Below are 12,644 nucleotides of genomic sequence, written 5' to 3' on the forward strand. Positions count from 1 at the left end.
GATTATCTAGATGAGCTGGAAGGGAGCTGCCGGCTCCAAAGCAGCCTTCTGATCTTCAGGTCATAGGCTGCGTCGACGGCCCCTTTCCCCGAAAGGCTTGGGTTTGCTGCCAGTGCAGCCGAGAGGCTGTGTGTTCAGTAGTGACATCAATCAGTACCTCTGCCTAGGCCGAGAGCAGGCTCCCAGCTGTCCCCTAGGAAGGAGGCACTGACTACTGAACAGGCCTCACATAAGGAAGAGAATAGGACTGGGCAGAGGGAAACGACCAGGGCCCCGGCAATCCCAGATCTCCACTGAGCAGGAGGCCAGGGCAAGGGAGAAAACACACAACTCAGACGCAACTGCAAAAATCCAGCTGTGGCTAAGAGAGGCCTGAGAGGAGAGTGCAGCAGCAACGGTGGCAGCATGAGGGGAAGACGAGGAGAGAAGAGAAACAGTGTGAGCATTAAGACAGTCCTGACTTGCAGAGCACACTGCGGTCCCCTCCCCACCACTGCCCCCGCTTCCCTCCCCAAGCCCCTGGGCAGAAAGGCATTCCCTTGGCAAGTCCTAGCCCCTGCTATGCTGTGAGCACAGTGCCAGCCGGACTGCCCTCTTGGACAGGTTACCAGCGTGTGCAGCTTGTCCTCCAGCTCCTGGTTGGTCCTCTGGGAAGCTGTGTAGCTGTTCTGCAGCCTGTAGAGGAATACAAGGCAGGCCCCTGGGTCAAGGTCCTGTTTTCCAGGCCCTGTTCAGCCTCTCCTTCATGAGGGATCTTGGGCAAGTCATTCTCCTCCCTGAACTTCAGTTTTTTCACCAGAATCAGATGAGGCCTCTTCCAGCTAATCCCCAATGATGGGGAGATGTGTGCATGTGTGTCCTAGCCCCTTGTTCCCATACCTGCGAAACTTGTCCTTAAATTTGTCCAGCTCCTCGCGGCTCTGGCCCAGGTCCAGCTCCAGGCAGTCCTGCCCAATTTCCGGCTCTCGCTCCAGGGCCTCGGTGCGCCTGGTGGCCAAGGCCAGGCGCCTGCGAAGCTCTTCATTCTCCTGCTGCAACAGCCTGGCAGGGAAGGAGTCAAGGGCAAAGGGGCATTAGAGATAGAAGGGCCAGCCCTGGAGCCCCAGGCTGGTCAGGGAGTTAGTAGGGATGACATGAAGACAGGCAACTAGGGGCAGGGGACTCTTGAACCTCAGCCCTTCTGGCCCAGGGAACACAGCCTGGCTTGGAGAGTGGGGGAGGCAGAGGGGATAGTAGATGGTCGTCCCCCCACCCTCCCCCTCACTGGAGAAGAATGAGAAGACAGAATTGGGTGGGGGGATTCTAAGTCTGTCTCTGGTTACAGCCCAAGCCCGCCAGCCACCAAGCCCCCAGCTCCAGTTTCCCCACTGCACTACCAGCCTGCTCCATTATTAATCTCCTGGAAATCCAGCCCAGCACTGCCCCCTCTCCAGAGGCCTCACATGGCTGACGGAAAGGGCTCCAGGGAGGCAGCTGGCACAGAAGGGCCAGGCGCTGGGGAAGAGCTTGCTGGCAAGAGCAGGCCCTCAGAGCCATCCCCTCCTTGATTCCAGGTTCTCTTGCAGCCCATGGAACAAACCTGTTTTTTCAAAGGAATATCCACACCAAGCCTCCTCCCAGGGTCCCTAAACCACCCCACCCCAACCCAACATTTACCTCTACCTAATCCAAGGAAAAGCCCAACTACACCACCAGCCTCGCCCGGAGCTAAGGGGACAGAGCTGAGGCAGGGCAGGCTCTCGGGCAGCAGATACTCACTTCATCCTCTCTGCGTCAGTCAGGGACTCCTGGGCACAAAAGAACAGAAGCTTGAGGCTCAGCTCTAGGCCACGGGCCTCCTGCTAGGCCCACCCTCCAGGAAGCCCTGGGAAGGGCCATTTCTGAAGCCCAAAGACTCTCACAGCAGAAGTGGGCTGCAGTGAGTGTCCTGTAGAGATGGAGGCAATCCAGTAATGCCCAGACAAGCCTAGATCACTTTCCCATGCCAACTAGAAGATTCAAGAACCCCTTCCAACCCTCACCAGCTCCAATCCCTCTTAGGCCTAGAGCCAGTTGCAAATAAGTCCTGGTGCCCATGCCACCTCTCCCAGGGAAAGCTTCTCAGCTGTTCACCGGGATCCTGAGCCCGGCAGGCGTGGCAGAGACCTTCCAGGGAAGTGAAGAAACCAGGCTGAGATATAGCAGCGTCCCGAGCTCTGACCATCAGGCAGAGCCAGGCCCTCACAGAGGCTTGGGAGGAGCAAGTGCATGAGAGAAGGAGACCCGCTGGGCTGATCCTGACAGAGGAGTGAAGTGTCTCTCCTTCCTTTTAACCTCCTACCCCATCCTCCCAAAATCCCTATGTTGGTCACAGCCCAAGAGTCAGGGCTCAGCCAGACACAGCGCTGAACAGGCATGTGCTATGGCAAGAGGGAAATGTCACTCCAAAGAAAACTGACCGCTTCACACGCCAGTCGGGGTCAGGAAAATGCGGTGGGTGGCCCAGACCATGGACTTTGGAGCCACTAACACCTGGAGTCGATCCGTTTCTACCACAGGCTGGTTGTGTTAACCTTACTGAGCCTGGAGTCCTCATCTACAAAACCAGGGCACCCAGCACAATACTTGGCCTGTTTATTCACTGTTCTCTGAGCTGAAATGGGCCAGTCACGGCATCTCTGCCCTGACTCTGACCCAGGCGGCCATGGTACCCTGATGCTCAGCATGTGCTGACACTCTCACATTCTGTAAGTGCACTCCATGCATGGCCACAGGGAGGAAACCAGGTAGCAAGGAGAATAAACCACCACCACACTCGTTTCCTCCTGTTAGTGAGCTTAACGAGGGAGGATAACCGATGTCTTTAACAAATGTGAGCCAAAGTAAAGCTGGAGGAAGGGCCTGACTTCCAGGGACAGTGAGGAACAGCTGGTCTGGTGGAAGGAGCTGGAGCATCGCCTCCCCACAGCCCCCCGAGGGGCTGCAGGTTGACGGCTCTCCTCCACCAGTGGAGGACAAGTCCCAGCCTCCAGCAGGTTAGGGCCCCTCCGTCTGGGGGCTGCCTCTCATAGAGAGAGCAATACTGCATGTGTGGGGTCATTTCTGCAGAGCTACCAAGACTCTGGGGCTTCCTGACATGTGGACATGTGCTCATGGCTGGCCTCCAGGAGCCCACACTGCCCCCACCAGCAATGCCATACTCTCACCCCAACTCAGGGGGCCAGAGTCCCCTCAGGCGGGAGAAGTCAGCCAGACAGCCAGCTTCAGAGGCCCACCTCTGCCAGGCAAAGTGGGGGTGCCGGTCTTGCTGACCTGCTGCTCAAGCTGGGACCCAGGAGCTTCCAGCCGCAGCTCCCGATGCTCAGGCGGTGCCTTGCGGTAGGGTTTCTTAGCAGGGGTCGCACTGGTCATTCTGGGAGGTGAGGGCTCCTCAACCTGCGTCTGTTTGTCAGCAGCTTGCTCTGTTCCGCTGTCCGGGAGTTAGCCGTTGCCTCTCCGCATCCCACGGCCCCTCCCCTTCCTCTTGCCAAAAGCTCAGGGTTAGTGTCTTCTCCCCAACCAGTCAACCTGCTGAGGAGAAGCCAGGGAGGAGGAGCCTCAGAAATGAGGGCAAGTGGCCTCTGGACTGAGGAAGAGGACGGTGAGGGGGACAAAGGTAGGAGCCACCAGGCAGGCCCACAGACTCGGGCATGGCTGGGGTCACTAGAAGGGCTGGATGCTGGTGTGTCGGCGCCCAAGGAGTCAGGGGAGTCCTGAGGGGGGCATGGGCCCAAGGGGAACAGAGGGGTGGGCAAGGCAAGACCTGGGGCCTGGGCACCAGGAAGAATGCACTTGCCCGAGGAGTGGGCGGCGAGTGTGAAGGCTGCCACCACGTCCTGTGTGGGCTCAGAAGGAGGCCTCGAAGGGAAAACTGCCCTCTACACATATCAGCTCCCTCTACTCTAAAATGGGGCAAGAACAGCACTGGTTTCACAGGGTTATTGTGAGATTAGGTAAAGCACTGAGAACAGCACCTGGCACTTAGGAAATGGTGAATAAACGTTACTTTAAAAAGTATAACTGTAAAAAAAAAATAACTGTAACCAGAAAGTAAGGTTTTGAGGATATTCACCCAACCCAGGCTCCTCAGCGGGGTCTCTGAGCTCGACAGAGTCCTGAAGACCAAGCCCCACTAGCCTCCATCAGTCTCCTTTCACCAGCCCCCGGACAAGAGGCGCCGCCTGCTGCCCCCTCACCTGCCAGCCTCCCCAGAAGAGAGCCACGTGGGGGTGCAGGCCTCACCAGGACATACCGTCTGTCCGTCAGCAGCTTGCTCTGTTCCGCTGTCCGGGAGTTAGCCCTCGGCTCTCCGCATCCCACGGCCCCTCCACTTCCTCTTGCCAAAAGCTCCTGAAACCGGAGAAGGGAAGAAAGTGGAAACCAGGTGTCAGCCGCCCGTCTGTCAGTGCCACAGGCCACCCTGCCCAGTCTGGGACCTGGAAGGCACCCCAGGGAGAGAGGCAGGAAAGCCATGGGACAAGGCGTCTGAGGGGGAAGCGGTGGGGGTGGGAGAGGACTAGAAGCACCGGGCTCCTGCCTGCTCTATGAATAGTCATGCGTGTCTGTGTCTGTGTTCATGGTCGTGGCTTACACGCATGCCCAATTCTGAAATAGGCCTGGCCCTGTCCTGTCCCTCTCCTACCCCACATCTGTCCTGTTCATCTCTCAGCATCTGCAAACAACTAAGAGGTTTGGAGAACATGGGCTGCACAAGAGAAGACCAGGGAAAAGCCTCGTAGAGATGTAAGAAGGTGCTGGAAAGAAAGCTCCTAGCAGTCTCCAGAAGGAACCCAAAGGCTACCTCTGTGTACACTATGGTAAACAGACTTTGTGATGAGGGGAAGGCACAGGAGAGGAAATCTAAAAAAGGCAGCAGTTTAGAGCAATGATGGTTCTCAAACAGAGTGACTTTGGTCCCCCCTCGACCCCTTCTCAGGTATCTGGCAAATGTCTGAAGATATTTCTGGTTATCACAACAGGAGTGGGTGCCATTGGCATGTAGTGGGTAGAGGCCAGGGCTGCGGCTAAACATTCCATGATGCACGGGACACCCCCACGAGAAAGAATGATCAACACACAGTGTTGACAGTGCCACGGCTGAGAAACCCTGGTGTAGACACCCAAGTCTGGGAGCTGAGATGCTGGGGTCCCAGGCTCAGTGATGCTGACACACTGTGTGGCCCTTCCTCACTGGATAAGCCTTTCTCATCTGCCCCCGGTGGCGGGACTGAGTCACCTTGTGGTCCCCTCCAAGTTCTTGGGGCTCTGAGCTCTGCCCCCATCTGTAATAAACTAGGCTGCAGCAGGGGGGCAGCAGCCACCACAGGGACCAGCGCAGGCAGTAACCTTAGGTGGCCTTCTGGGCATAAACAATCTTCCCGCCGCCTTCACCTAACAGAGCTCGGGGCTGAGGGAAGCCTTGCGGGCTAGAGCGTGTGTTCCTGCTGCTGGGACATGCCCTGGCCATGACTCTTGTCACATTCCAACAGGGCCTGAGGCGGGGAGAAGGTGAGGGTGTAGGGAGGGCGGGGACGCAGGAGCGGCCTCCCTCCTCTGTCTGAACAGCCTGGGCTCTGGCCTGGGGTTCTGGGGAGCTGGGGTGTGACAGCAGGCACGAGCCGCCAACCTCCACCCCTTTGATGGAGAAGCAGAACGTGTCCCCACAGGGCACAAGCAGCAAGCTGTGTCGGCTGACTCCCTGCACAGGAATCCGGGCGGGCCTGAAAGGACAGCACATTCCTGGGGTGTGGGGAGCAAACAAGTCACCCCCACAGGTTCCCCAGGGCTACCCCTCCAGAGGGCCCCAGGGTGAGAGTTCGTATGGCCTGGGGGAGAGGCCCGGGCAGCCCAAACCAGCCCGGGTACCTGGATTCTGATACACAGGGGGTGTAAGTGGAGGTGTGTATTTGAGCTGGGAAGGGGGGTAGAGCCAGAAACACAGGAGTGAGTGTTACATGCAGCCAAAGAGACTCTACAAAACCCAAGGGAGGCTCCTGTGCTGGCCTCTGCCTTCTCTCCTTTTCTAAGGAGAATCCAGGCCCCTGCTCCCATGATCCCCAGTCAGCTGGGTAGCCCCTCTTTCCCTGCAGGCCCCTTTACATACCCTCCTCTATTCCCAGCTGCTGCTTTTCTTCCCTACCCTATTCCTGCCGGTGCCCACACTGTCCCCTAGGCGCCAGGACATGCGTATGGGCAGGGAGGACACTGACTGCTCAGGTATCTGGTAATTCTACCTGTAAGGAGAGCAGCCTCGCCCTGCGCTCCGCAGCCCTCACTCTAATTGCCACACATCCCACAGCTCATCCTGCCTCATCCTGCCCTCAAGTCCCCTCGCCCCAGCCCCTCAGCACATATTCCCGGAGCTTCCGCAGTCACAGTCTGGCTTGCTGAGGGGGCAGACAGAGTGGATGTGGGTGGCAGTGAAATGGGGAGTAGATGCAGGCACGGACACTCTGGGACGGATGGTGGGGAGATGGGCTGGTTCCCTCCCAGCCAGAGCCGACTCTTTTCATGCATGTCAGTCACAGAGAAAGGAGCCACTCCCAACGGGGAACACAGAGGGCAATGCCCACCAGGGAGCCTGCAGTGTCCCCAACGCAAGTCCACGAGGGAGAGTCTGTGCCACTCCCTGCCCCGTGTCCATAAATACCAGGCCCTCGCTCCGACTCCTGAGATCCGCTAAGTGCCCCAGATTCAGCGTCTAGGGGCCCACGATGCCGGCACTGAACAGGAACACAGTGGGCCTGGCCGCCCGCTGTCCTGGACTAGAAGTGCCGCAGGGAAGGACAGACCCAGGGGGAGAACGGTGCCAGGTGGTGTGGAGGACAGAACAAGAAGCAGCGGGACACCAGGCCGCAAGCTGGAGGAAGATGAAAGGTAAGCTGAAAGGCAGCAAGCAGACCTCCCAGAAAGCCCAGCTACCAGGGACAGCCTCCACTGGCCAATCTCCACCCAGAGGTTCCCAGGTGGCCTTGCAGTGTTTCAGCCCAAGGCGGTCTCCAACCCTGCACGGAGAAAAGGACTCCAGGGAAAACAGCTGGACGTTCGGAATGGGCCACGGGCCACGATGAGCAAGCAAGCAGCCTCCGGGCCTCTCGGTGCCCAGCTCTGGAAAATGGTCCTTGGAAGGTCTAGAAGTTGATGGGGGAAGAGTATTACTCCAAAACTCCCTCAGCTTCAAGGAACTGGGGCAGAGGACTAAGGATGTGCAGCTACCAGATCACATGCTTGGTTTGTAGGAGTACAGCTGTGCTCCGGGGGAAAGCTGAGGCCGATGGTAAAACCTCTGGCTGACCCAGTTTAGTCTGAGGCTCCTTGGGCTGGACCTGCAGGCACTGTTGAGGGAGATACCCAGAGCAGCAATAAACCCTCCTCCCTACCTCAGGGAGGTGAGGTGAGAAGAAAAAGCAGCTCTCCTCACCCCTCACCACCCCCACCAACCAGCCTCCTCCTTCTTCTTCTGCATAGTATTCATTCTTCACTTACTCAAAATCAGTTTGGAGGAGAGATTCAACCCCGTATCTGCTGGGGTGGAGGTGGGGGGGGGGGTGGTGGTGATAGCTTCCTAATTGCCATGTTGCAATCTGCCAGTCAGTGCAGGCCGCCTGTTGCCACCTGCCCTGTATTAAATACCTTCTCCCTGATTACAGCCCATGGGGCATGATTAGCTGCCTCCGGAGAACAAAGTCTGCTTTCATTGGAAATGGTACTCTCACGCACAGTGAACCCGCACTGTGAACCTGAACAGCTGAGCAGAGAGTGTAGACAGAGATAGATATAAGGAGAAATGTGTGACAGAAGTTGGCTGAGCAGTATCCTTTAATCAAAGGACAAAAACTTCGCCAAGCTTCACTCTTTAACCAGGAGGTGGGACTCATGCCTGCTCCTTTTGTGTGGATGTGAAGTGTGTGGATGTGACCAGGGACTTTCACTGTGATCAGGGATCACCGCTGCTGAAGATGGAGTCGTTTCCTGGAGAAAATTCTTCAGAATCCTGATTTTCTCCAAACCACTATCCTTATTCCTCCTACCACAATTAGTTCAGCTAATTGTGTCCTCAGCTGGCAGCTAAGTGTGTCCTCAGCTGTACGAAGTCTCTGAACTCTGCAAGCCTGGAGAAAGCTGCACCGCAAGCTCCTGAAAGCCAGGCTCTGCCACCGAACACCCACAGGAGGCACCAGAGGAAGGTGCAAGTTCAAGAGCCAAGGACACCCTCTCGCTTCCTTCTGCCATCCTTTCTATGGGTTTCCCCAAGGCCCAGGGCAAAGTCAAAGGTGCAGAAGGGAGGTCCAAGCACCTCCTCTGAGGGCTCAGAGGCCACCCCCTCAACACAGCCCAGCGAGGGAGACTGAATTGAATCCAGCACGGGTGTGGCTCTTTGGCTTTTCAAACTTCTGCCTTCCCTCGCCAGATGTCTCCCCCAGTTCCAAGTTCTTCTCTACAACTTCACTGCCCAGTTCAGCTGCCCTGCCCTGGAAAGACGGCCTGCCACCCCCACCCCCACCCCCCATCGCCCATGCTCTCGTCAGGAAATTATGGCCCCGACATTTATCTGGGCTCAGACTATTTCTGAACCTGATGATACGCCTTTCTGCTCACAGCTGGCACTGAATCAAGCAAGTGGGGCACCTCGAGGGGTCAATGAACCCAACTTCTCAATTACCAAGGGCCCCACATCACCACCAAAATTATTCAAGCTCTTCTTCATAATTCACCCAAGAAAAGTCTAACGGAAGTCAGCAATAATCACTACTGCTTTTAAAACCAGCCCTTCTTTAGCATACTCCAGCCGTGTTGTATTCTGCCTTAGGTCCCTTGGAATCCAGCAAGATAGAAATAATAGAAATAAATACAGGCCCTTCCAAAGCCCCCAATCAACTGCTAAAAAACATGAATGTCTGATCGCACAGGAACTAGTGCCTCCTCTGTGAGAACTGTCCTCAGCTGGCAGCTAATTGTGTCCTCAGTTGTACGAAGTCTCTGAACTCTGCAAGCCTGGAGAAAGCTGCACCGCAAGCTCCTGAAAGCCAGGCTCTGCCTCCAAACGAGGCCCAAGAAACACAAACTACCACCCTGCAAGGGCCAGCCCTGTAACCAGGTGACTGGGCAGGGGTTCCACCAGCGTTAGTACGGCCCCTCTCCACCGGGACTGTCAGTGAACAGCGGAACAGTCCTCCAGCACAGTGAGCAGATCCTAAAAGAGCTGTTGGGGCTCAGCTTTCCCCACACCGGCCCCAGGTGCCCCTCCCACTTGCAACCAGCCCCCAGTTTCCGGCATGCAGCTGTTCCTGAGATACATGAGCAAAGCCCTCAGCAATCCTGGGCGCGTGGCGGGCAAGCATCCAGCAGCTCATGGAGTGGGGCCTGGGCAGGCTCTGTTCTGGGCTGATGACTAGGCTGGAAGATGCCAGTCTGTGCCCAGACTGGCCCTGCTGCCCCTCTGACAGCCATGCTGCCACCCCTCTGGGCAAGTACAATCTCACCCTCTTGGGACAAGCTGCCTGGGGCCCTGATCTGGCCTCATGCCTGCTCAAAGAGGAACAGACTGACAGGTTTTTAAAAGCCAAAATGGGTGGGTATTATTCTGTCACAGAGTAATCCTGAGGACTCAAAACTAGAGCTGTGACCTTCAGTGCTCACCTGGCTCCCCACCTGAGCAAATACCTCAAGTCTATCACCTGACCCCATTCAAGCAAACACTAGACAGGAACAAAGGGGCTAAAGACGACTGATGATCCAAGCAAACCAACCCCCCCCCCTATAAAGAGAGGGCCAACATACCCCCAAGATCATAAGCAGCACTTGACAGTGGTCCCCATGCCCTCTCCTAAGATGCAAGAACCAAGTGAGGGGTGGCCCTGAACTAAGCCCCCCCTCCAGTTTCCTTTGGCTTTCTTGTTCAGAGCCAAGCCACAAACCCCTCCAGCTTGCTAACTCAGGGTCCCTAAACGTCTGAGTAGCATCTACCAGCTCTCACATTTACACCCCCCCACACCCCACACTAGTAGACAGCTCGCTACCTTCTCCCTCGCAGCCCAAGAGTACAGAACCACTGTGCGGGCCTGCAGGTCTCAAGTTTCCCTATCCAGCCTACCCCATACTGCACAGCCTCCAGAGGCAGGAGACATAGTCTGTCTAAAGAGTTACCTGTGCACAACACCAGGGAGCTCCAAGCAGTCGGCCTTCCTGTTATCTCGGGAACCCCTTCTCCTTTCCAAACCTAAAGGGCCGTTCTCCAGCCTCCCAATCTCAGGCCAGGGCCTCACCTAGGCCCACTGTGGGATCCAAAGCAAGTCCTGCTCCCTTGGGCTAAGGCGCCCTTCCCAGCTCTTCTCGGCTAAAGTCCACCTGAAGTTCCAGCTGTGGAAGGAAGTGGGTGGGGGGGGTGGGGGAGGGGGGCAAACTCCACCCACTCCACCTCCCAGAATGACAGTCACCAATGGGAGCTACATCTCAGGTGGGTACCTGGTTCTGGGCTCCAGCTTTCACTTTAAGTAGCTTCACTCTTCTGCCCAGGGAATTTCTCACAACCAGGCCAAGGTTTTCTTCAACCTCCCCAACCCCAAGGAGAACCTTGCAGCTAATCTTAAATTATGACCCTGGCGTGAGAATAATGGGGATACCATTCAATCCTCCTCTTGAAAAAGGAAGGAAACGGTTCCGTCTAAAAGAAAATCTCCACCTGTCTCTGAGGCAGGAAAAAGAAACAGCAGGCTAACCGAGCGACACGCTCCCACTCCATGGTGCTAACGGCATGTTAAACGGAAACTCTACCCAATTCTGTTTTAAGAAAGATCTGGGCGGCATGGTACAGACTGAGGGGAGGCCAAGTCCTGCAGCAGGCTGGCAGATGGGCAGGTGGCTGTGCCTAGGGAACCCTCCTCCCTGGCCATGAAGGGGACACATCCCACCCAGAGCAAGGAGACTGGGAAGCTGGAGGGAACCCAGTTATAAGCACCAGAGAACAGAGGAGACGGCATGAGGTACGCTAGGGGGAGGAGGTGGCCAGGCTGCGGGAGGGAGAGAGGTCAGAGGCACCGCTGGTGGTACTCCCAGGGCAGGTTAGCTGGCCCAGGTCAGACTCACGGGGTTAGTGTCTTCTCCCCAACCAGCCAGCTCTCCTGGTTAGCATGGTTAATGACAGACTCATGGCAGACACCCTCCAGGCACTCCATATAAACAGACAGCTTGATTTGTGAGCAGCCCAACTCCGGAGCTGCAAAGAGAGAACAGAAGGAATGCCAAGCTGCACATGCCCAGGGTACACACTGCACTCTCCTGACAGGCAAGGCTCCTCCGGACTTAGCATCAGGCCCTCAGGGGCTTTCTCCCACCCGGAAATCATGCCAGGCAGAGGTACAGCACTGCCCTGCCACCCAGTGAGTCCAGCTCACTGACCCCATGTAACAAGGCTCTCTGGTTGGTCAACAGAGAGGTCAGCTGTTGTGGAAAGGTTGCTGCTGCCAGGCGGGGCAGCTCCTTTCTCACCTATTCCCCGAACACTGATGCCAGACTACACCAGAGCCCTAAAAGCTGGGTTGTCAGAACAAAGCCACCCACAGCTGCAGCTGCCACCCATCCCATGCCTGTGCTAGCAGAGTCCACCCACCACCACCCACAGGCTCTGAGGAAAGGGGCTGGGAGAGAACTGGCTCAGGGATCAGAAGCTGCAACAAGAGCTGCGTGGAAAGCACAGTACAATGGGGCAGTGTGTGACCCGGCCTAGCACTGGGCCAGTCAAGGGGAGGGCAGCACACTGCTGCCTTTGAGTTTCTGAAAGGGCCAGGGGGGTGGCTCTTCCCAGGGAGCTGGCCCAGTGGAACCCACAGAGCAAGGATAAAGGCTATGCTATAGCCAGGCTCCAACAGGGACCAGTCCACCCTCTCAGAACGAGCCATGGCAGAAAGACAAGCATCACACTTTCCTGAAGCCTGCAGAACCACCCTATGGGAAGTAACATGCCCTGGCTTACTATATCAAGGCAATGCAGCCACAGCAGTGGAGCCCAGAGACCCCACAAGAAATGCCTCTGGGGCAGCAGGACAGGAGAGCTTCAGCAAATACTGCTGTGCTAAAGGAAAGGCAACAGGTCAGGGGAACAACAGGGAGGGATTCTCCCTTCTGCCTGGATAGCCCTGCAGAAGAGAAGATGACTTGGGGTAGAGAAGGGAGACAAGTGACCACCCTAGCCCAACAGAGGGGCCTGGCCCTTCTCCCAAGCCCAGGTTAATGATTAACGCAGGCAGGGAAAGCCTCCAATTGCCTACTCTCTGGGATCCCCATAATGCTGTGACAACAGCCCCAGAGCTCAAAAGGCCAAGGCCTGACCATGCAGGGCGAGATAAACATCTAGAAGAGAAAGAATTCTTCCTGTGGGCTCTGACCTCTTCCCTGGACTGATAAGAAAGCATGGCCAGCCACTGAGGAGTGGTTAGAGTATCAGGGTCAAAGGGTCACGGGTTCGATTCCCAGTTAAGGGCACGTATATGGGTTGCAGGTTCTATCCCCAGCCCCAGTCAGGGCGCGTGTGGGAGGCAACCAATTGATGTGTCTCTCTCATATCAATGTTTCTCTCTCTCTTTCCCTCCCTCCCTTCCACTCTCTCTGTAAAAATCAATGGGGGAAAA

General features: G+C 56.5%; 1 protein-coding gene across 12 annotated transcripts in view; it reads right to left on the reverse strand.

Annotated features, from left to right (window-relative positions):
• Positions 1–12,644, reverse strand: part of TJAP1 (tight junction associated protein 1 (peripheral)) — a 25,368-nt gene that overhangs the window by 3,242 nt on the left and 9,482 nt on the right. For 5 of the 12 annotated variants that reach the window (XM_005860978.2, XM_005860982.2, XM_005860981.2 and 2 more), the window contains 7 exons: positions 11,104–11,233; positions 4,271–4,368; positions 3,292–3,414; positions 1,759–1,787; positions 880–1,041; positions 609–675; positions 343–372 (listed from right to left, as the gene is read on the reverse strand). In XM_005860978.2, coding sequence (XP_005861040.1) covers positions 343–372; positions 609–675; positions 880–1,041; positions 1,759–1,787; positions 3,292–3,390 — 387 coding nt within the window. In that variant the 5' untranslated portion in view covers positions 3,391–3,414; positions 4,271–4,368; positions 11,104–11,233. The other 7 variants (XM_005860979.2, XM_014535387.1, XM_014535384.1 and 4 more) reach the window with 6 other exon arrangements.

This window comes from Myotis brandtii, unplaced genomic scaffold, assembly GCF_000412655.1.
Source record: "Myotis brandtii unplaced genomic scaffold, ASM41265v1 scaffold143, whole genome shotgun sequence".
Lineage (NCBI taxonomy): Eukaryota > Metazoa > Chordata > Mammalia > Chiroptera > Vespertilionidae > Myotis > Myotis brandtii.